Below are 24,919 nucleotides of genomic sequence, written 5' to 3' on the forward strand. Positions count from 1 at the left end.
ATGCTTTTTCCATTATAACTGCTTCAATTAGGATCCCTAAGGAAACGCTTCAAATGGACCCCTCAGTATCATGTCTCAGGGACCTAAGGCCTGGGTGGGGATACTGTGGGATTCTGTGGCTGGCCTTGATTCCCCACTGTTCTTGGAGAAATCATTTCAGTCTAGTGGGTCTGCTGAGTTTCCCCTACTAGACTGAGACTGTCGAAAAAGGAGACCACACCTTGGTCACGGATGTATTCTCCATGCCTAGCACGGTGCCTGACACAGAGAAGTTGCTCAAGATGTATTTGTCATTTGCTTGCCAAATGAAGAAACAGCCTCCTCCACCATTGAATAGGTAAAATGACACAAAAATAATAATGCCAACTAACATTTCTTGAGCACGGTACTCTATTCTAGGCGCCATTCAAAGCGCTTTACAAATATTTATTTACCACCATAACCTTGAGGGGTAGGTACTGTTAGTTTCTTCATTTGACCGAGAGAAGAAACTGAAACACAGATAGATAAATTCAGTTGCCTAAAGTCCCACAGCTAGTAAGTTGACTAGACCCAGGTAGTCTAGCTTCAGAGACACTATACTACACTATGGTGCTTCTCCAAAATGGCTCTCTTACTAATCAGCCAGTCAAGGAAGGGGACTTTATTTAAAACCTAGTATATGTACTGCCTGTTTCTAGGCAAGCAGGGAAATATTAGAGGAAGAGCATCAGGAAGCATGATGCCTGCCCATCCCCAGCTTGAGCAAGGAAGACTAATCCACACAAAGTTAAGTAGCAGTAATAATAAATTACCAGTTGCAAAACAACCTATGTGCCACTAGCTAAGTTACACATATCCTGTTTTATCTTCCCCAAAACTGTCAGGTAGGCATTATTATAACTAGGGCAGTGATTCTTGAACTTGAATGTGCATTAGAAATACCTGGAGGGCTTGTTAAAAAAAAAATCCAGATACATGATAGCTCCCACCCCGCCCCCAGGGAGTGTGATCCAGTAGGTGTGGAATGGGGCTCAAAATGTGTATGTCTAACAAGCTCCCCAGGTGATGCTGATGCAGCTGGTTCTGGGATCACACTTTGAGAACCAATGATTCAGATAAAGAATCTGAGGTTCAGAGGAGCTAAGTAACTTACTCAAGGTCTCACAGATACTAAAGAGACAAGCCAGGTTTTCAACTCAGGCTAGTTGCTATAAGATGAAAAAGTGTCAAATACATGGTTTAAACAAGAAAAGGCTGGCACATGGTAAGGGGCCAATACATGATAAGTATCATTGTGCCCTATTTAAGTTCATTGGAGGGTAAGAAAACTAAAGACTGGGGCCTATAGGAGGAAAGGCCCAGAGGGGAAACTAAGCAGGCTGTATTGGAGGAATAAACCCTGCTGGTTGTTAAGAGTTCTGGCCTTATCATTAAAAAGTCTACAAATAACAAATGCTGGAGAGCATGTGGAGAAAAGGGAACCCTCCTACACTGTTGGTGGGAATGTAAGTTGGTACAGCCACTATGGAGAACAGTATGGAGGTTTCTCAGAAAACTAAAAATAGAATTACCATGTGATCCAGCAATCCCACTCCTGGGAATATATCCGGACAAAACTATAATTCAAAAGGATACATGCGCCCCGATGTTTATAGCAGCACTGTTCACAATAACCAAAACATGGAAACAGCCTAAGTGTCCATCAACAGATGAATGGATAAAGAAGATGTGGTAGATATATACAATAGAATACTACTCAGCCATAAAAAAGAACGAAATAATGCCATTTGCAGCAACATGGATGCAACTAGAGATCATCATACTAAGTGAAGTAAGTCAGAAAGAGAAAGACGAATACCATATGATATCACTTATATGTGGAATCTGAAATACGGCACAAATGAACCTTTCTACAAAACAAAAACAGACTCAAAGACATAGAGAACAGACTTGTGGTTGCCAAGGGGGACGTGAGGAGGGAGAGGGATGGAGTGGGAGTTTGGGGTTGGTAGATGCAAACTATTACATTTAGAATGGATAAACAAGGCCCTACTGTATAGCAAAGGGAACTATATCCAGTCTCATGGGATAAACCATAATGGAAAAGAATATAAAAAAAGAATGTATATATGTGCATAATTGAGTCACTTTGCTGTACAGCAGAGATTGGCACAACATTGTAAATCAACTGTACTTCAATAAAAAAAAAAGTTCTGGCCTTGAAGTCAGTCTGCCTGGGTTCAAATCCAGGTTCTTCTGTTCGCTAGCTGTGTGAATTTGGCAAGTGGCTTTCTCTTCCCCCCCACTCCCACCCCGCCCAGCTCCTCTCTTTCACCCCACCCCATCGGTTTCCTTATTTGTGAAATGGGGTAAGAGTGCTTACCTCCTGTGACTATTGTGTGGAATAATTGAGTTAATATATGTAAAGCATTTAGGACAAAATCTGGCACCATAAACCCTCAGTAAATGTTAGTTGTAATGAGGAGGAGGAGGAAGAGGAGCAGCAGCAGCAACAGTAACAGTAGAGAAAAAGGGTAAAGAGTGAAGTATTGCACCAGGATAGTTAGGCCTTGAAAACTAGGTAGGATGGCAAATATGGAAGCAATTGAAGGTTATTGATCAGGTAAGTGACATGGTAAATATGGCACTTCAGATAATTTGGCAGCATTTGCAGCCTAGATGGGTTGAAGAAAGACCAATTAGGGGCAGTGATCCAGGCATGAATGAGTGTGGCCTTGTTTTGGGAAGGTGGGGGTGCAATAGGAATGTAACAGAAGGGATAGATAAATATGTGGATATTCGGGGGAAAATGTTTATTGCGAAAGCAATATTACAGGAAATTAAATACAGAAGAAAAAGTATCTTTTTTGTAAACATCTTTATTGGAGTATAATTGCTTTACAATGTTGTGTTAGTTTCTGCTGTATAACAAAGTGAATCAACTATACATATACATATATCCCCATATCTCTTCCCTCTCGCGTCTCCCTCCCACTCTCCCTATCCCACCACTCTAGGTGGTCACAAAGCACCGAGCTGATCTCCCTGTGCTATGCGGCTGCTTCCCACCAGCTATCTATTTTACGTTTGGTAGTGTATATATGTCCATTCCACTCTCTCACTTCGTCCCAGCTTACCCTTCCCCCTCCCCGTGTCCTCAAGTCCATTCCCTAGGTCTGCGTCTTTATTCCTGTCCTGCCCCTAGGTTCTTCAGAACCATAGAAAAAGTATCCTTATTCTTACTACCCTAACACCCTAATTGTTTTCATTTCCCTGCCAGCCTTTATCTATAGGTGTAGAGATTTGCGGGTGGGGGGGTCATGATTATAATAACTATGTAGATGTGATTTTATGTGTCCTGCTTCTTTTTTCCTCACTAAGCATTATTTGGTGAACAATTTTTCCTGTTGCTATAAAGCCTTCCTCAATAGTTATAAATTTTAATGGCTGCATAATATTTCACCAGCTTAATGTGCCCTAATTTGCTTAATCATTCCCAAACTGGTGGATAATTAGGTTGTTTCCAATTTCTTGCTATTATAAAGTAATGCTGCTAAAAAATTTTGAGCAGCTATAACCTTTTTCTCATTTTGAATTATCTCATTAAAAACAGTTATACAGAGTTGGGATTAGTTGTTGAAAGAAAATTAGCATTCTTATTGTTCTTGATATATTTCACCAAACTGCTTTCCCTGGAGGTGTTTTACTCTGCCATTAACAACATAGGAGAATACCAGTTTCCCCTAAAATTTGCCATCATGGAAATTTTTCTTTTTCTAATACAATAGGTATACATGGTACATATTATAATTTTAATTTGCTTACTTTGATTATTCTGGTTTGAACATTTTTCATGTATTTAATATTTGCATTGATTCCCATGTGAATTGTTGGTTCAGATAATTTGCTCACAAATACGTGACAACTTTTGAGAGAAAAGTAAAAAGAACTTGGGAGTGAAAGGAGTTAAGCCAAAAATAATTTTCTGCCCCAGTGTCTTTAGAAAGAGAAAATTATTGATAGAGTGGGGGCAGGTGACAAGGGGACCTGGTTTGGTGGAGATAATAAGTTTGAGTTGGGATATGTTGAATTTAAAGTTAGTGAGGAAGACAAGGGGATGCTTTTGAGGAGGCCTGTTGATCACCCAGCCAGCGGGGGTAGGATGAAGAAGAATAGCCAGCAAAGGGGATTGAAGGGGCAAGCATCTGGAGTAGTAAGAAGGAGAAGTATGCCAGTGTACCGTCACAGACGATAAAGAGAGGAGTGCTATTGGCTTTGACGGTTTGGACACACAAGTGACCTTCGAGAAAGCAAACTTAGTAAAATGGTGGGCATAGAAAGCAGATGGCATAATGGTCTGTAAAGGGGATGCATACAGAAGAAATGCACACAGTTTTACACATCCTAAATTCACCTTTTAAGTGTACAATTCAGTGAGTTTTGGTAAATTTGCATGCTATTGCAATCATCACCACAATCCAATTTTAGAACATGTCTATCTCCCTAAAAAGATCACTTTTGTTCATTTCCAGTCACTCTCTATTCCACATTCAGTCTCAAGAAACCACTAATCTACTTTCTGTCTCTATGGATTTGCCTATTCTGTATGTACCTTTCATATAAATGGAATCATACAATATGTGGGCTTTTGTGTCTGGCTTCTTTTACTTAGCAAGCTTTAGCAGTTCATCTTTGTTATACCATATATCAGTATTTCATTCTGTTTTTTGCCAAGTAATATTCCATTGTATGGACATACCACATTTTATTTATCCATTCATCCATTAATGGACATTTGGGTTGTTTTCACTTTTTTTGTGAATAATGCTGCTATGACCATTCACATACAAATTTCTATGTGGACATATGTTTTCAATTCTCTTGGGTATATATTTAGGAGTAGAATTTCTGGGCCATATGATAACTCTGTTAACTTTTTAAGGAACTGCCTAACTGTTTTCCAAAGCAGCTTCCACCAGCAAAGTAGGAGGGTTTCAGTTTCTTTTCATTAATTTTAATACAATGATTATGTGCTACTATGTGATTAGTAAAAGGGTTTAAAAGAAGAGTGCTTGAAAAGACATTTATACATTTTAAAATGTTTAAAAAGAAGTTGGCTAGGAAAAGGAAGGAGAGAAATGGGGTGGTAGTTAGAGGGGGAGATAAGGTTTAAGTTAGTGGTTCTCAAAATGTGGTCTAGGACCAGCAACCTCAGTATCACCTAAGAACTGAAGTAGAAATGCAAATTATTGGACCCCACCCAGACCTACTGATTCAGAAACTGGGACATGGCCCAGAGATGTGTGTTTTAAGAAGCCCTTCAGGCAATTCTGATGCAAGCTAAATATGAGAACCTCTGGTTTAAGTGATGGTTTGATCAGGATTTGGGAAACTGGTTTAAGTTTAAAAACAGAAAGGAGAGGTCAATGGAAAGGGAAAGAATATTTTTGCTGACTGTGGAGGCAGCAGATCATAGTTTATGATCTCAAGGAAGATGAGAAGGCCTAGGAAAGGTCAAGGGCAGAGATGACATTTAAAGAGGAGAAATCCTGATGGAGCTTCCACTTACCTTCTCCCCACTACACACACATTTTTTAACATTTCTTATATCATTTCTGTCACAACTGGAATGATGGGTGTAGGTGGGAAAATCAAATGTATATTCTTGAGCCATTCTCTGCCTGGAAGCCTGCAACGAATTTTAATTCCAGGTAGTTACACTCTTGGTTGTCTCCCTCCACAGTTATTTAGTTTGCATGCAGAGAATGCAAACACATTTTGATATTAGCAGGAGGGAAAAAAACATTGGTGAGTAGATCTGCTGGGAGAAAAAGCTACATAAATGTGAAGCATTTAAAAGCCCAAAGAAATTATTTCCTAGATTATCTCATTTGGTTTTCCATACTTATAATTGCCTCCTGTGATCATTTCCATTTTTCTACTTTGCACAGACCTTTCGAATGTGTAGAGTGTTTATATATATATATATAAAACCACAGTTAATCCTCAAAGAAACTCTGTGAAGCCTTATTTTTCCCATTTGACTGATAAGGAAGCTGAGACTCAGGAAAGGTATTATTATACTATTATTAAAAACAACAACCACAAAAGGTATAATAGCTAACATTTATTAAGTGTTTATTGGGTATCAGGCACTGCTCTAAGCATTTCACATGAATTATTTTATTTATTACTAATCATGACCCTATGAGATAGTTACCATTTATTGACCCAGTTTTACAGATGAGGAAACTTACTCACAGATAGATTAAAGTCACTTGCCCAAGGTCAAACAGGCATCTGACTCCAGAGCCCATTACTTCTGGGATTATACAGCAACTACGTGACAAAACTAGACTACTACCCAGGTTTTTCAGTTCACAGCCTAGGGCTCTCTTCCTTCTTTTTAACATACCACATCATGAGCAGAGTGTGGAATATCCAGTACACATTTCCTATTTGGCAGTTGAGTAAAAGAAAACGGATAATTCAGAATTGAATCTCATTTCATTAGGAATAGTACACTTTTCAAGAAGGCTTTACCAGCTAAGAAGAATGCAACCTTCAGAGGCATGAAAGGATTTGTCAAAGAGTGTGACAAAGTGAATTTAAATACTTGGGTATTAATTTAATCGTGGGCACACAAAACCTATTCAAGGAAAATTATAAAACTCTAATGGGAGAAATAAAGACATGAATAAATGCATAGCTATACTCTGCTTCAATTTGGGAAGACTAATATAGTAATGATTACAATACTCCCTAAGTTAATAATATATAGATGTAATGCACTACCAATTAGAGTCACTGTGGTATACTTTGTAGAACTTATCAAATTCACTGTAAAATTTATCTGAAAGAATAAGTGGGCAGGAAGACCAAAGAATACATTTATTTAAAAAGGTAATGGTGGTTCAGCAAACATCATCCTCAATGGTGAAAAACTGAAACAATTTCCACTAAGATCAGAAACAAGACAACTCAACTTGCCCACTCTCACCACTGTTATTCAATATAGCTTTGGAAGTTTTAGCCACAGCAATCAGAGAAGAAAAAGAAAAAAGGAATCCAAATCGGAAAAGGAGTAAAACTGTCACTGTTTGCAGATGACATGATACAATACAAACAGAATCCCAAAGATGCTACCAGAAAACTGCGAGAGCTAATCAATGAATTTGGTAAAGTAGCAGGACACCAAATTAATGCACAGAAATCTCTTGCATTCCTATACACTAATGATGAAACATCTGAAAGAGAAATTAAGGAAACACTCCCATTTACCACTGCAAAAAAAAGAATAAAATACCTAGGAATAAACCTACCTAAGGAGACAAAAGACCTGTATGCAGAAAACTATAAGACACTGATGAAAGAAATTAAAGATGATACAAACAGATGGAGAGATATACTATGTTCTTGGATTGGAAGAATCGACATTGTGAAAATGACTATACTACTCAAAGCAATCTAAAGATTCAATGCAACCCCTATCAAACTATCAATGGCATTTTTTACAGAACTAGAACAAAAAAATCTTAAAATTTGTATGGAGACACAAAAGACCCCAAATAGCCAAAGCAGTCTTGAGGGAAACAAATGGAGCTGGAGGAACCAAATGCCCTGACTTCAGCCTATACTACAAAGCCACAGTAATCAAGACAATATGGTACTGGCACAAAAACAGAAATATAGATCAATGGAACAGGATACAAAGCCCAGAGATAAACCCATGCACCTATGGTCAACTAATCTATGACAAAGGAGGCAAGGATATACAGTGGAGAAAAGACAGTCTCTTCAATAAGTGATGCTGGGAAAACTGGACAGCTACATGGAAAAGAATGAAATTAGAACACTCCTTAACACCATACACAAAAATAAACTGAAAATGGATTAAAGACCTAAACGTAAGGCCAGATACTATAAAACTCTTAGTGGAAACCAGAGGCAGAACACTCTGTGATATAAATCACAGCAAGATCCTTTTTGATCCACCTCCTAGAGAAATGGAAATAAAAACAAAAATAAACAAATGGGACCTAATGAAACTTAAAAGCTTTTGCACAGCAAAGGAAACCCTAAACAAGACGAACAGACGACCCTCAGAATGGGAGAAAATATTTGCACATGAATCAATGGACAAAGGATTAATCTCCAAAATATACAGGCAGCTCATGCAGGTCAATATCAAAAAAAAAAAAACAACCCAATCGAAAAATGGGCAGAAGACCTAAATAGACCTTTCTCCAAAGAAGATATACAGATTGTCAACAAACACATGAAAAGATGCTCAACATCACTAATCATTAGAGAAATGCAAATCAAAACTCCAATGAGGTATCACCTCACACCAGTCAGAATGGCCATCATCAAAAAATCTAGAAACAAATGCTGGAGAGGGTGTGGAGAAAAGGGAACCCTCTTGCACTGTTGGTGGGAATGTAAATTGATACAGCCATTATGGAGAAGAGTATGGAGGTTCCTTAAAAAACTACAAATAGAACTACCATATGACCCAGCAATCCCACTACCGGGCATATACCCTGAGAAAACCATAATTCAAGAAGAGTCATGTACCAAAATGTTCATTGCAGCTCTATTTACAATAGCCAGGACATGGAAGCAATCTAAGTGTCCATTGACAGATGAATGGATAAAGAAGATGTGACACATATATACAGTGGAGTATTACTCAGCCATAAAAAGAAACGAAATTGAGTTATTTGTAGTGAGGTGGATGGACCTAGAGACTGTCATACAGAGTGAAGTAAGTCAGAGAGAGAAAACAAGTACCATATGCTAACACATATATATGGAATCTAAAAAAAAACTGTTTCTGAAGAACAGAACAGGTATAAAGTTGCAGACGTAGAGAATGGACTTGAGGACACGGGGAGGGGGAAGGGCAAGCTGGGACTAAGTGAGAGAGTGGCATGGACATATATCCACTACCAAATGTAGAATAGATAGCTAGTGGTAAGCAGCAGCATAGCACAGGGATATCAGCTCAGTGCTTTGTGTCCACCTAGAGGGGTGGGATATGGAGGGTGGGAGGGAGACACAAGAGGGAGGAGATATGGGGATATGTGTTTATGTATAGCTGATTCACTTTGTTATACAGCAGAAACTAACACACCATTGTAAAGCAATTATACTCTAATAAAGATGTTTAAAAAAAAAAGCTAATGGTGGTAGACTTACCCTATCAGATTTTAAAGTCTGTCATAAAGTGACAGTCATTAAAACCATATGATAGTGGGTTGAAAAAAAGTCACACAGTGAAATTAAATAAAAAAGAGAGATTCTAGGAACAGATACTAAGACTATAGAGCACACTGGATGCAACCGTGAACTTTGGAAAGCAATCATCTGTCTTCAATAAATGTTGGGAACTGTAGGTATCAATATGGAGAATAATTAACTTAGAGCCACAGTGCGTAGAATACTCTGTAGTAAATTTCAGAAAGCAGACCAGTTGAACAGCATATTCACTCCAGCTACGGATGGAAGATAAATTTGTGCCTGTTAAACGGAGGATATCATCAGAGACAAGATGGATGGTTTCAAATATTTAAAAGTTGGCGGAAGAAACCTTTGTACAACAAAATGTAATAAAAAGCTAAATAGCAGAATGAGGAAAATGTCTGGGGTCAGCATCACAGATAACAGTTGACTGTCCGAAAAATGTAAAGAATGGATACAGATATAGGAGGTCGGCTTTCAAATTCAGCTTCATAAAAGGGCAAGGAAAATGAACAGCCAATTTACACATGAGGAAATAAAGGCAGTAAAATCACTGCCTGGAAAAGTACAACCTCTCTACCAATTAAAGAAGTGCAAATAAAAACAACATCAAGGTTTCACAACCTGCTTATTAAATTATCAACAATTAATGGAAATTATAAATAGAAATTACAAAACCCTATCTTGACAAGACTTAAGGAAACAGTATGTGTTTTGGGGGGCAGTATAAATTGGTTCAGTTTTCCTAAAAGACAGTCTAGAAATATGTGACAAGAGTTACAAAACTGTTTGTACATACTCCTTGATCCAGCATACCCCCAAGGAAATAACCTAAAAAGGAAAAAAATAATTTTTTAAAGATATTTAAAGTAGTGCTATTTATAATCATGGAAAATATTTACTAATCTAGTATATCATCATGATGGAATAGAATATAGCCATTAACAGTGACAGGTATACAAATATTGGGTCTTATACAGAAATGGGTATTTGTAATAGTATTAACAACAAAAAATGCTAAATTCTAAACTCACATGTTGAATCTGATAGTAGCCTTGCACAAAGAAGATTCAGAAAATCATCTGGTAAAATGTAAATAGCTGGAGTTGAATGCACATGGTGTTCTTGGGGTACATGTCAAGTTGCTGGAATTCATAATAAAAAAGAAAATCTGAAGAAGAGGCAGCCCACATTGGTTTGATTTAGGCCTGCAAAGTTAAAGATCAAGGGCTTTAGAAAAATCCCCATACCAATGACAGACTCTTACTTACCGGACATGCTTGATCTCTCTATTAGCTAGAATTTGTTTTGCTAGAATTCTCCATCAACCAGCACTTCTGCTTATCTAAATCTGTGAGAACTTGACATTTCTGAGGGGGTACATCACCAGACATTTGTGAATCTTCAAATTTGTCACCATTATTACAACATAGAACCTCTCCACCCCCACTAATGAACATTTTATTATCTGACTCAGAACCATTACTTTCTCAAGACCATTACATTTCTCTTCACTTCCATCATCAGCACTAGTTTGCAAATAGTTTGCATTTCAGTGCCATTATTCACAGAGAAGCACATATTCTCTCTACCATGGTTACTCCACACCTATGTACCTTGTTAACAAATAGAGACCTATCAAACCACATTGAGATGGGAATGCCAAGTGGTTGACTAGGCTCCCTCCTTTGCTTGGTGACTTGCCCTACAAAGCAGTATTGTGAGGCCTTGCAAGTCAACTTCATACCCTTTGCAAAATGACCAGTTATTACACTTCATGGATCTTTAGGGCTACTCTCAAAGGGTTAAAACCTCGAATGTTAAATATGTTCGTGCCAAAGAACTACTCTATGATAATTGTCATTCATAATTGAGCACCCAGAATACCTTTTAAACTGAGATAAAATCATGTTCTTTATAACTTTGGTGTTAAGTCTATTCCACTGTATTTTAGGTCTTCGAAATTTAGTACATTAACATCTGGTATATATGAGGACTTAAATATACAAAAATTGCTCTCTTCCCCTGGCACATCCATTGTTTAATGATTGTGGGGCACCGAATTTCCTTAAATAGCATCAGGATTCCCAGAGCTTTATGGACCTCCCATTATTTTATTTTATAAATCTTCTTGCACTTGTTACATGGGTGATATGTATATAGTTAATTAAAATGCATTTCGTTTTGAGAGCTTTTTTTTTTTTTTGGCTGCATTGGGTCTTTGTTGCTGTGCATGGGCTTTCTCTAGTTGCAGTGAGTGGGGGCTACTCTTCCTTGCGGTGTGTGGGCTTCTCATTCTTCTCATTGCAGTGGCTTCTCTTGTTGCAGAGCATGGGCTCTAGGCACACAGGCTTCAGTAGTTGCAGCACACGGGCTCAGCAGTTGTGGCTCACGGTCTCTAGAGCGCAGGCTCAGTAGTTGTAGCGCGTGGGCTTAGTTGCTCTGCGGCATGTGGGATCTTCCCGGACCAGGGCTCGAACCCGTTTCCCCTGCATTGGCAGGCGGATTCTTAACCACTGCGCCACCAGGGAACTCCTTGAGAGTTTTTTTTAATGGCTTTATACCTCTTAAGATACCCTGGTGAGTTGGGAACCTGGTAGATAATGACTGTTTAGAGCAGTGGATCTCAAAGTGTGATCTGGGACCAGCAATACCATCATCATCCTGGGAATTGTTAGAAATAAAAATTCTCCACTCTGCCCCAGACCTACCAAATTAGAAATTCTGGGGGTAGGACTAAGCCAACTGTGTTTTAATAAGCCTTCCAGGTGATTCTGATGCATGTTCAAGTTTCAGAACCACTGCCTATTAGAGAATAGAGCCTCAATAACCTCGGCCAGCCTGATCCTCCATTAAATTGTTCTCATGGATATCAAACCCTCCAGGCCCCTCCACAGTGTGTTACGTGCTGCTAAAATGTCTTTTATTAAATCTCTTGAGAAGGTTATGAGAATGCTGAAGAGGCAGCATGTTGTGCTGGCAAAAGCACGGGCATTGGAGTCAGATGGACCTTAGCTGTAACTTCTCCTGGCTGCTTATTCTCTTTATGTTCCCTCAGTTGTTTAACCTCCCTGAGTCTCATTTCTAACATGGGCAAGAGAATACTCAGGCTGGAAGATTGTCTTCAGGGTGAAACGAGATGGAGTCTGTTAACTGTCCAGTGCTGTGCCTGACACATGGTGGACTCTGAGTAAACAAGAGTGGTCATTACCATCCCTTAGCACCATGTCTGTGACACTATGTAGGGTTCAGAGGAGTAATGGAAAGACCTTCTTGGAAACTCCAAGTTGGAGTCATTGGAGAGAGGAATCTAAGCTTCACCCAGGACAGCCCCAGTATAGCAAGGACTTCTCTGATTTCTTCAAAGGGCACTTTGCAGCAGGCTCCTGGGGGCTGTAGAAGGCTCAGAATGAGTCCTGCCACTTGTATTTGCTGTTGCCAGACTAATTGTTCCTTGCTTGAAGTTCTGTGGCCCCAGAGGCAGAGAAGCGTGGCAACAACGAGCTCTCTGGGCCCTTCTCCCCTCCCTGTGTAGCCTCCTTGTATCTCACTTCCTGGATCTTGTAAATATTTCCTTCAGCAATAAGCTGGGAGTGGCTGTTTCTCTTGGAGCAGTCTTATCTTTTGGCTGCTGGGGAAAGGGGAAGGGGAGAGGGGCTGGGACTGTGCACTCTTGCTGCTGAGATCCTGGAATGCCAAGCTATTGTGGTGAGGTTAAAAATAAAAATTCCAAACAAGAAAACTTCAAAAGGCCTAAGGAGGAGGCGGGAGGAGATTTTTCAGTCTCTGAAAATACTGGTTTTCATTTTCAATTACTATGAGCCCCTCCCCCCCCAAAAAAAAAGATAGTAACAAAAGGGGAAAATCTATTCATCAGAAGAACAGGCAGCCTGTGCCAAGAGGAAAAGAGAAGAACAGCCCAGAACTTGGCACACGATTTGCTTTTGTTTTTGAGATGTAGGCTCCTTGCTGGTGTCAACAAAGCCCTTTCTCAGACTTAGCTTTCATGCTCCCTCCCCTCTCTTCAGCAAGGAGTTAAAGTCTTTGAGAACACCTTGGGGATGAATGTAGTGCAAGTACCTTTTGCCTTAACTCAGGAGTCCTTGCTTCAGTGGGATTTCCCTTGGAGCCAGATAAGGCAAGTTCCAGTCTGGACACTACTACTTCTTACTAGCTGGGAAAATTAATGACACTCTCTAAGCCTCAGGATCCTCACCTGCAAACTGGCAAAAATGGTAATTACTTCAATGAGCTGGTGTGAAGATTAATAGAAATACCTGCATGAAAGTGCCTACAAAAGTGTGTGACACATAGTAAGTAAGATGTAAGAAACCATAGTTCTTTTCCCTTAATTTAGCTCCTTATCCTCCACTCTAGGGAAGAATCATTACTTCATCCCAAAGAAGAGTTGTAGATTTAGATTTCTGTGCATATAGGTGGCTTGAGCCCTTTGAAACTAGGGCCTCTAGAGACCAATATCCTTGGCCTGAGCCTGACACACTTCAGTGCAAGCCTCCCATTCACCAGTCTGCTTCAGCTATTAGTGCCTGGAAAGCAAGGGCTACGGGTTTTGCTCCCCTGAGATCTGGTCACCTTGCACAGTGTAATACTGAATGACAGCTTGGATGACTTGTACACACATTGGCCCAGCTGGTCCCATCGAGGGCAGTGCTTCCCCTTTTCTGGAGTCTTGCCTAGTTCTGCTCCCTTGATGTAAATGACTCTGCAAGGTTCAGGCTGCCCTTACACAAGCTGTGTCAGTGGGAGAGCAGTGCTTTTGAAATTAGGATTGATGCAGAGAATAGCAATTTCCAGGTTGCCTTGCTAGAGCCTAGTGCCTCAGGATAGTGTCACAGTGCCATAAATCGGGGCACCAAATGTCCCTAGAAGGGTGTGCTCTTTTCTTCCAACTGGTTCTGGAGTTGGCTACTTAAAGGTAAATTCTGTAATGCTGACATAAGTGATTCGTACCTAAACAAGACAACATAGAATATCTAGTCTTGTTGATCGTCACACTGCTTTTAAGCCTAAACTTGCCTTTTATTCTCTCTCCCTTTTAGTAGATGAGAAGAGTGAGTGAATGAGCCTAGGATTAAAATCCTTGGTTATCTAGGGCCTCCTGGCTCGGCAGCCATGTAGCTGAGCTGGGACTCCAGGACTCTTGGTTTCTTGGCTATTGAGTAGGGCTGAACATTAACCAGGGGACAGTGCAGTTCAACTCCCTTGATGGGAACAAGGAGCAGGGCTGAAGCATACAGCAGTGAAGGCTGTACACTGCACAGTTTGCACAACCATATGCAGTGGCCCTAAGGACTTCACTCTAATAATAAGCATAGTTCTGTCATTTATTAATCACTTTTCCATGTACCCAGCATCATTGCTAGGTCCTTTTTATTTTATATGGTCAATCCTCACAGCAGGTTTGTTAAGATAGATATTTTACTGAAACTGAGGTAAATTAAATACTTTCCTCAAGGTCATGCAGCTTTTGGGTTCTGGAGGCAGATTTTTAAATTTTACTGAAATTCAGACCCAAGTCTTTCTAACACTGTGTTCTTTGTGCTCTGCTCTGTTGCCTTTCCTGTGCCCTGGCAAGGAAAGAGTGGTAAATTTGATGACTATCATGGAGCAGGGTTTTTCTCACCACGGCTGCAGGACATTGGCCCAACTTGAGCCTTTGGAGACGTTGCTTTCACCACCTGCATCTCATAAGATCTAGATTTGAGATGAAGGTGGGGAAGAACAGGAGAGGCAAGGACAGAAGGTAGGAATGTGTGTGCTGAGGGGTGGGACACATACTGTACAGATTGGAAACCAGCCTAACTGGAACAAATAACTCTATCCCCAAACCTCTACCTCCAAACCACAACACTCCCATCTTTTTCACCCTGGACCTTTGTTTCCATAGTATGATCCCTGAACCACTGGTATTAGAATCCCTTCGGGAAATTGTTTAAAACGTAGATTCCTGGGCTCCACCACAAGGTACTAAATCTCAATTTCTATTGATAGAAGTGGAGCCGAGGAATTTGCATTTTAAACAACATCTTCAGGTAATTCCAATTAAGAGCCACTTCGATTAGGAACAACTGCCTCAGACCAATGGTTTCCAACTTTTTGGATCATGCACCCTTCTCAGAAAGAATTGTTTTGAGCGTTCACCTTTAATATATGTTGGTAGTTTATTAATAAATTACTTATATCTACTAATGTTCTAATATTTATGTTTTTAAATGCAAAAAACGGTGAGTTTTGCATTAGTATTCTTCGATGAGAATGGTCTCTGGTTTTCCTTTATGTATGTTCTAGTTGCTAGGTTTTGGTATTGATGTTATGCAGGATTCTTTTCTTCTCCCCCTGTTCTCTAGATTCCAGAATCTAGAAAGTGTAAATAGCATTGAGGTTGTCTGTTACTTGAAGGTTGGTAGAATTAACACAAGATCATGGGAGTGTGCTGTTCTTTTGGTCAAATTTATCAAATTTTTTCCTATGATAACCTGTGGTTTAGATATTTTCGTTCTTCTGCAATTAGTTTTGGTAATTATGTTTTCCTAGAAAACTAAGTTTTCAAATCTGTTTTCATAGAGTAGAGCAAAGTGTTCTCTTACTCTTTTCATTTACTTTGTAACTGTGGTTATTTCTCCATTTCTAATTTTGTGCATTTAGGATTTTTAATTAGATTAGCAAGAGGTTTATCTGTTTTATGGTTTTATATTTTCTTTTGAAGAAAGCTTTTGGCTTTAATTATTAGTTCTATTATTTGTTTTCTAGTGTATTAATTTCTGCCATTAGTTTTATTTCTGCTTTGCTTAGGTCTATTTTTGTGGCTCTTAACTTCTTTTGTTGAAAGCATAATTCATTTGTTTTAATTTGTTTTTATGTATTAATATAAGTATTTAAGACTATCAATTTTCCTTTAATCATTGTTTTAATCAACCACATCCTCTTCTGATATTTTAAATGTTGTTATTTGTAGGTAGTCTACAATTTTAGATTAGATCTCCTCTTTGACTAGAGTGGGGGATATTTTCTCCCTTTTATTTTCTGTGTGCTAGAAGTATTTGTTTTTCATTTTGCTATTAATTTCTAGTGTTATTTTATTGTGACTGGATACAGTTTTGTCATCAGCTGAAAAAGTCTTATATTTTGTTTCTGCTTTTTCTACCTTTGCATTTTCTATATATTTGCTTTATGAATTTTGATGCTATGTTATTTGGTACATAAAGATTCAGGGTAATTAGATCTTAATTGTGTTTTCTAATCATTAATATTATAGTGCCCTTCTTTGTCTTGTTTATTGCTTTTTCCCTTTAATTCAACTTTTTTTATGATATGAGTATCATGGTCCTTGGGGGTTTTTGTGGGAATTAGCTCAGTTATTAAATATTTATGGAATGCCTACTATGTGCCAGGCAGTAGGTACCAGATGAATGAGACACACAAGATCTCTGCCCTTGTGGGGGTGTATGCTCTGAGAAAGGCAAAATAGAAAAATGATAATTAAGGATAAGTTGTCTCTACTTTAGATAAGGTGGTCAGGAAAGGCCTCTGTGCCTGATAGCATTTATCATCCTATTACTTCCCACTCACCACCTTGTTTGTTTGTTTCCTGAGGGGGGAAATGCCAGGTGGAACAGTCTGTACACAAGGAATTATTATAATCTTAAGGAGCTACAGGTGGGCTAAGGTCCAAATGAGAAGAGAATGGGGATGTGTGGCTATGAATTTCTGATCCACATGAGGGATGAGCTAGCCAGGATGGGGACTGCAGATGAGGGGAATGAAGGAGATTTTGCTTTCCATTCTATCTGACCTGGGCCACCATTATGTGTATTATTATTTTTTGAGGAAATATTCTCAGTCTTCATTGTGACTACTGAATGGATATTCTGTCTGATGATTTAATTGAACTGCTGGAATTTCCTGTCACTAGGCAGTACTTAGCATGATGCTGATTGCTCACAGACTATAGCAGGAAACCAGATCTTCTGGCTTAGAGGGCTTAACTCTTTAAACTCAGAGATTAAAGAGATGTCCTTTGCTTTGGTCCCTCTTTATTATACAGAAGTTTAACTCTTATACATATTTAACTAAACCTGGACTTGTTTTCCTTGCATATACTTTTCTATTACTTATGAGATGAGAGTCTTATTTCACCTCACAAGTCATAGTTTTTAAGCTTTCTGATAGTTTTTTCTTATAACTATGTAATATATATATACATATATACACATATAACACATATTAAAATTTTATACACACACACACACGCACACACACCCTGAACTCTTGAATCTGAAATTTATTTTGGTATATAATATATGGTGCAGCTCCAAATAATACTGCTCTGCAATTGTCTCAAAAATATCTATTAAATAATCTTTATCTTCTTGTTATGGAAGGTGAATTATATATGACATTTTTATAAATAGTTTGATATGTTTCTGGACTTTCAATTATGTTCTATTAGTCAGTAAAACAGTTTTAATTATAATTGCTTTATATTATGCTTTATACCTTACTTACCCCCTATTTCTTCTGTAGCAAAATATGTTTTTTATTATACAGTAGTCCCCATGTATCTGTGGGAGATACATTCCAAGACCCCCAGTGGATGCCTGAAACCACAGATAGTACTGAACCCTATATATACTATGTTTCTTTTAAATACATACATACTGATGATAAAGTTTAATTTGTGAATTAGGTAGAGTAAGAGATTAACAGTAATAACTAATAATATAATAGAACATTATAAAAATATACTGTAATAAAAGTTATATGAATTCTGTCTCTCTCCTTGATCAACTTCCTCAACTCTGCCAGAAATGTGGCAGTGGCTTCTTCATTGACAGATGCAGCCTTTCCAGTAACTTTCCTGTTTTTCAGTCCAAACCTATTCCTAAATCTTTGTAACCATCTCTTACTTGCAGTAAATGGCTGAAGTCACTTGTTTCGGGGGATCCCTTGCTGAAGTCTTCGTATAGGCTCCATGTTTTCTGGCGCAACACATTGCTGTCAGTCAGAACATGCTTTCTGTTCATGTCTTCCATCCACAAATTTAATGCCTTTCCATCTTACCTAAGCCCATGTCATGCACTCTGGCTGTAACTTTTGCAGTTTGAGATATGACAGCAGGCACGAATTTCTTTTTCCTTCTTCATGATTTGATGGATACAAGATTCGTTCTTACCATAGATCTTAGCAACCTCAGCATATGATTTTTTCCCTTTCCTTATTAAGTCAAGAACGTTCACCTTTTCACTTAAAGGAAGCACTTTACGGCTTCTCTTTGGCAGATCTAAATTGCCAGCATCTCTACTCTTAGGCCTTGGGGCCATTATTAAGTAAAATAAGGCTTACTTGAACACAAGCACTGTGACACTGTGACAGTCCATCTGATAACCTAAGACAGCTACTAAGTGACTAATGGGTGGGATCCGCTGGACAAAGGGATGATTTAAGTCCTGGGAAGGATGGAGCAGGACGGCGGGAGATTTCATCACACTACTCAGAATAGTGTGCACTTCAAAACTTATGAATTGTTTATTTTGGGAATTTTTCATTTACTATTTTTTGGACTGTGGTTGACTACAGGTAGCTGAAACCTTGGAAAATGAAACAGTGGACAAATGGGGACTACCATATCCTGCTTTATTTTGCAAGTTAACACAAAAATTCTATAGTTAAAAGTCCTGGTGAGAATTCGGATTGGAATTGCATTAGAAGGATATATTTTAAATCCAAAATAGCAGATATTTGTGAATGGCCTGCTCGATGTTTTTTGGTACAAGTATAAGAACATGGACAGAAAGTATACATGCCAAATTCATGATACAGCTTGCATGTAGAGAGGCAGCAGGGGAATAGAAGTGGGGAGTGAAACAAAGGATATTATTATTTTAAAAATTCATGAAGCATAGATGGTAAAGTATTAAAATGTGCTAATTGTGGGCAGTAGGTGGGAACATGAATATTTATTATAACAATCTCTGTATGTTTTTAAACATTTGAAATGTTTCATAATTAAAAACAAAACAAAAACAACAGATGTAGCAGGATAACCACACTTGCAAGCCCCAGAACACAGCACATTTGTGTGGGGTGGTGTGTATATCCAGACTTTGGAGTTAGACTCTCCATGTTCAAATCCTAGCTCTGCCACTTACCAGCTTTATGACCCTGAGCAATGACTTAACCTGCCCATGCCTCAGTTTCCCCAGATACAAAATCAGGACAATAATAATAGCTACTTCCTATGGTTATTGTGAGCATTAAATAAGTTAAGACATGGAAAGCACTTAAAACAGTGTCTGGCACTTAGTATGCACTCAGTAAGTGTTAGCTATCAGTATTATATAGCATATATTATTATTACTACACTTACTACCTATATTATATTGTTTTGCGGCTGTTTTAAATTTTACATAAATGATGTTATCCAAAATTATGGGACCATCTGCAACGTGCTTGCTTTATACAACCTTTATCTGCTGTTTTGCAGGGAAATGGCTCATTCCAAGGCTAGCTTTTCATGGGCAACCCCCTTCCATCCTTGCTTTGAGAACCCAGCACTGGACTTGTCAAGCTACCGAGCAATCTCTTCTCTTGACCTCCTTGGAGACTTCAAGCACTCCTCAAAAAAACCAGAGGAAACCTCCGTTTATGAAGAGGAGAGCTCCCTAGCCTCCATGCCCCGCCCACTGCGGGGCCGGGCCTTCTCAGAGAGCCACATCAGCTTGGATCCTCAGAGCTCCCGGGCCTGGGGGCAGCATAGGAAGGAGCTCTTTACCAAAGTTGTTGAGATCCAGCCAGATCCTCTGGGTGCCAGGAAGAAGGCCTTTCCTCCTCCTCGCCCTCCTCCTCCCAACTGGGAGAAGTACAGGCTCTTTCGTGCAGCCCAGCAGCAGCAGCAACAGCAGCAGAAGCAGCAAAAGCAGCAGCGAGAGGAGGAGGAAGAGGAGGAGGAAGAGGAAGAAGAGGAAGAGGGGGTGGAGGAGGAGGGGGAGGAGGAAGAGCTGCCACCCCAGTATTTCAGTTCAGAAACCACTGGTTCCAGTGCCCTCAATCCTGAGGAGGTCCTGGAGCAGCCCCAACCCCTGGGCTTTGGCCACCTGGAGGCTTCAAGGCAGGGCTCACAAAGCCTTCCAGCAGAGCAAGAGTCCTTTGCTCTCCATTCCAGCAATTTCCTGCCTCCAGTAAGGGGCCATTTGGGATCTCAAGCTGAGAAGGCTCTGCCCCCTTGCTATTATGGCATTGGTGGGCTTTGGAGAACATCAGAGCAGGAGACCACTGATTCCCCCAAGTAAGTGCTTATGAAAGACGTTAGGTCCCTGAAGAGGTGGCAGCATGAGTTTGAATTCCACCTTCACCATTTGCCAGCTGTGTGACCTTGGGCTGGTCAATTAAACTATTTCCAGCCTCAGTTTTCTCACCTGGAAAATGGGCATGATGATACATGGTTGTTGTGAATATGAGGATAATCCACGTAAAAGACATAGCCCCATACTTAGCACATAGTAGGTACTCAGTAAATGTCACTGATGTTCTTATCCCTAAATATCACTATCAAGGTACTATATTTATTTTTTTCTAGTTTGTCTTTAAGGTATGCATCAGTGTCTGGCCCCTGAGCAATAAGGCATTAAACCGTTATTGCCTTGTGGCCTTTTCCAGAAGCCTGGCTCAGGTCCTTTTCTGCCTTTTCTGCTGCTTGCTCTCTAGAACAAGAGGCCAGCTCACAACCTGACCTGCCTCTGCTCTAGGACCTGTCTGAGCTTCTAAACTCTTCCCCCACCCCCAGCATCAAAGGTGTTCCTGGGGTTGGATGCTTTATGCCCTGACCATTCCTTACAACAGCCAAAGGCATTCTTTTCATCTTCCACTTTCTCCATCACCCCCACCCTTGTTTCCTCTGCCTCTTTGCATTTGCTTCAGTGGGCAAATGGTAGTACCAAAAGTGGTAGTTGACAGGGTCAGCTGTCTGGGCAGAGAGGCTGCAGAAGGAGTGTACTCTGGCCACAGAACTGTTCCCTTCACTGTGCCAATGCTCACTGGCGTGCCCCACAATGTGTGGTTGTCCTCTTTGCTCCAAAACAAAAGAGCTTTGGCTTTTGGCTCTGCCAATCCTCCTGCAGAGAGCTCCACGGACTCTCTGCTGGGGATGGGGATGAGGGGCAGGTGTCTATCCTTTCAGTGCTTCCTTTAAATACCTTTACAGAAGGAACTTGCCTGAGACTTGTTGCTATTAGAAGTACCTTGTTATTGTGTCTTTTACTGATGGACAAATCCATTACTTGGCTATCTGGAGCTAGTTGACAAGTTTTCCAGCCTAAGGTGCCACAGGCACAGCACTTACAGGGCCTGGCTCCCAGACACTATGAGAATTTGTCAGATCCCTAGTGGCTGCTTCTCAAGCTGCCCATCTAGCTGGGGGGTATTCTTATTGTAATTAGAAAACATTTGTGGAAAGTGACTGTGGATTGTTACCTATCACAGCAGAGAGAAGAGAAGGCAACCTAGCACATAGTAGGCACTTAATATTTCTGAAGAAAGAATGAATGAATGAATGATCACATATTAAGCATTTGATATGTGTCAGACACTGCTAGCCATTTTATATCTATTATTTCATTGAATTCTCCCAACAGCCCTATGGGCCATTATTATCCCCATTTGACAGATGCGGAAACTAAAGCTGAGTAAAATAAGGGACTACCTAACTCAGAATTACACAGAAAAGACTCAAAGCCAGATCTTACTCCAAAATCTATGCTTCTTTTGCCATCCTAGGCAGGCTCTCTTAGGGAGATCTGGTTCCTGCAGTAGCCAGGCCTTTACTTAGACCTCCTGTCCCCTAGAAGGCAATGTGTACCAGAGGTAGTAGTTACAGGCCCCAGGCTTACCCCTTTCAGCCTCCTAGTCCTTCCTCCTTTATGTACCTCCATTCATCTTGGCACCTTGTCCAGAGAGAAGGAAATTGCTATTACTAGAGATCTTGTAACTTGTTGCACAGATTTTTTTTTTCTTAATGACTATGGGATGCAAGGGGAAACATTTGTTTGCATACAAGCCTGGCTTATGGCTGCAAAAAGTCAATTATAGATGCTTCTTTGAGTGATGGAAATTTAAGGAAAAACATCATTCCCGACATAGCTAATATTTTTTGCCTCTTTACTATGTGCCAAGCATTGTTCTAAGCACATTTGTTTATTGACTGATTTAATCTTCACAACAAGCCTATGAAATAGATACCATTAGTTTCCTACAGTTTTTAGATGAGAAAAGTGAGGCACAGGGATATAAATTAAGTTGCAGAAGATCACAGGTAGCCAGAACCCAGATAGTCTGGCTCACTGTGCCAACTACATCACCCCAGGATCTCTGGGCTCCTCAAGAAGATCCTATTCCAGACCCTCAGAGAGCACAGGGTTCTACCCAGCAGGAAGTGCCTTTAAGGTTTTGTAAGGGAAAGTAGTGTTAAGGGCAAGTAGATGTGTAATATTTTGAATCTAAAATGCAAAAAAAAAAAGACATCCTAATTTCAGCCACGTTAAACTAGAGTCTGTAACCCACATACTCTTTAGTTACAAAATGTCAGGATACATGTAGAAGCAGGTGAGTGGAATTATTGAGCATTGGTTAAATCTGATAACTCTGATTCACTTACAGGTATAGTTTGCTTTATGGACTCTATGCATTTTCTCTCAGTGCTCTGGAGAAGGAATCTTATTTTTGCAACAAAGTTCATTATCAAGGTCAAATTATGTTCTCATAGATCTCCTATAACCTCTGCCCTATTAATGGAGAGTATGAGGAAAGGAGCCCTAGAACACAGTGCCTGATATGATACACTATAATATAGTACAGGGCCATGTCTGCTAGGGAACTGAGTCTCTAATTAGCACATCCTTTTTCAAAATTTTTCTCCAGTTTTATTGAGATATAATTGACAGATAGCCACATCCTTTTTTTAAAAAAAATTCTGTGCTTTCTTTCAGTACTTTCTAACTTTCAACTCGCACACATGCCCCTAAATATTTTTCTTATAGGTAGGAATTCCCTAAATTCATACATTTATATTTCCTCCAGAATGTTCTCTTCTCTGCTAACATAGATACAGTCCAGCCAGAAAATTCCTTACATGCAGGGTTTTATGTGATGTCAAGTTGACCCTGTGGCAGTATAGTATAGTGGCTAAAAGCACAGATTCTGGAGTTAGGTCACCTAGGTCTAAATCACGGGTCTGCCATTTACTGTCGTGATCCCGGGAAAGTCACTTTACCTCTCAGTGCCTCATGTTCCTTATCCATAAAATGGTTGTCATGAGCATTACATTTTATGTCTATATTTACACACACACACACACACACACACACACACATATATATATATATATATATATATCTATCTTAGTACAGCTCCTGGGCATAGTAAGCACTATGTGAATGTTAGCTAGTAGTGCTCTTTTATCAGTGCTATCAGCTTAAAAACCTACATGTAAAATGAATACCTAGGATGAGCAATATTGGCATGCCCAAATTTCTTTTGTGTGATGAATTAGGAGACAGCATAGCATGAATCAGTAAATAGCTGTGGAGCCTTTTACCCATTATTTTTGACCTTTATCTAAGAGCTGCAAATAGCTGCAAAAATGACTAATGAGTTTCTCCTATTTTTCCTTTCAAACAGCTAGAAGTTAGTGAAGGGGCAGTGACACAGACAGGTGGAGGGTAGGGATGGCTGGTAGGCAACAAGAACATAGTGGGGGTGGGTCTCCCCTTTACATAAACCATAGGTGGAATTATTTGCCTCTCCATCACTGAACCCTAACATTGAAGCATTTCATTTCTTTCCTCACATCAGACCAGAAGCTTTGATGGCAGAAGAGTCCAAACCCAAGCCAGCATGGAGCCAGAGCTACTTCTTTCCTGAGGAGAAGTTCTCTTTCATGGGCTGGGGCTCCGAGAAGCAGCACCTCAACCCCGCAGCCTTCAGTGAACCCAAGACAACAGGGTCTGCTATTACACTTGTCAAGCCCCTGGGCACCACTGGTTCCATTTCCCCCCATTTCATTCTGCAACCATGGAGGAGGCTGGGACCATTGGGGATATGCCAGAAGTTGAGAGGTGTTATCCCTTCTCAGGCCAAAGGCCTGCCCCACCTCAGGCAATCTCAGAAGAGCTCATGAGAGATGTGGTGGCCTGTAAAAAGTCTCTGGCAGGGGTGCTAAACTCATCCTCCAACACGGTGACCACTGCTGAGGTCATAGGTGACCTCTTTGCTATGGGAGAGATGCAGTGGAGGGGTTATTTCAAGCAGGAGTGGCACCACCAGGAAAGGTGAAATGATGAGCGTGTCCAGGAAAGCCATGGAGTGCCTTTATAAGCAAGCAGACTAGATAGAGCCAGGTTGGGCTGGCATCCAGGATGGGTAGGATGGAGCCCAACAGCCTTAGAGGACAAATAGCTAAGGTCTCAGACATGTCCCTACCACCTAGCCCCTCCCGTGGGATCCATATACTGGGACCCTGAACCAAGGGGAATCATTGATGATCAGAAGCCTGGAACTTTAGGGGCCTTCTAGTTTTTTCTGGATTTTATTGGGGTGTTAATGACCAAACCCATTGATCTCTAAAGAAGTCCCCCCAGCTGTGGAAGTCAGGGATGTAGAAATAGCCTTCTAAGTTCTTAAA

The 24,919-nt window shown here is 40.0% G+C and overlaps 1 protein-coding gene across 1 annotated transcript in view; it reads left to right on the forward strand.

Annotated features, from left to right (window-relative positions):
* Nucleotides 1-24,919, forward strand: part of SHROOM4 (shroom family member 4) — a 212,582-nt gene that overhangs the window by 180,495 nt on the left and 7,168 nt on the right. The window contains exons 6-7 of the mRNA XM_060001655.1: nt 19,730-20,530; nt 24,091-24,240. Of these exons, the coding sequence (XP_059857638.1) occupies nt 19,730-20,530; nt 24,091-24,240 (951 nt within the window). The remainder of the gene's footprint in view (nt 1-19,729; nt 20,531-24,090; nt 24,241-24,919) is intronic.

This window comes from Delphinus delphis, chromosome X (genome assembly GCF_949987515.2).
Source record: "Delphinus delphis chromosome X, mDelDel1.2, whole genome shotgun sequence".
NCBI classification, from domain to species: Eukaryota; Metazoa; Chordata; class Mammalia; order Artiodactyla; family Delphinidae; genus Delphinus; species Delphinus delphis.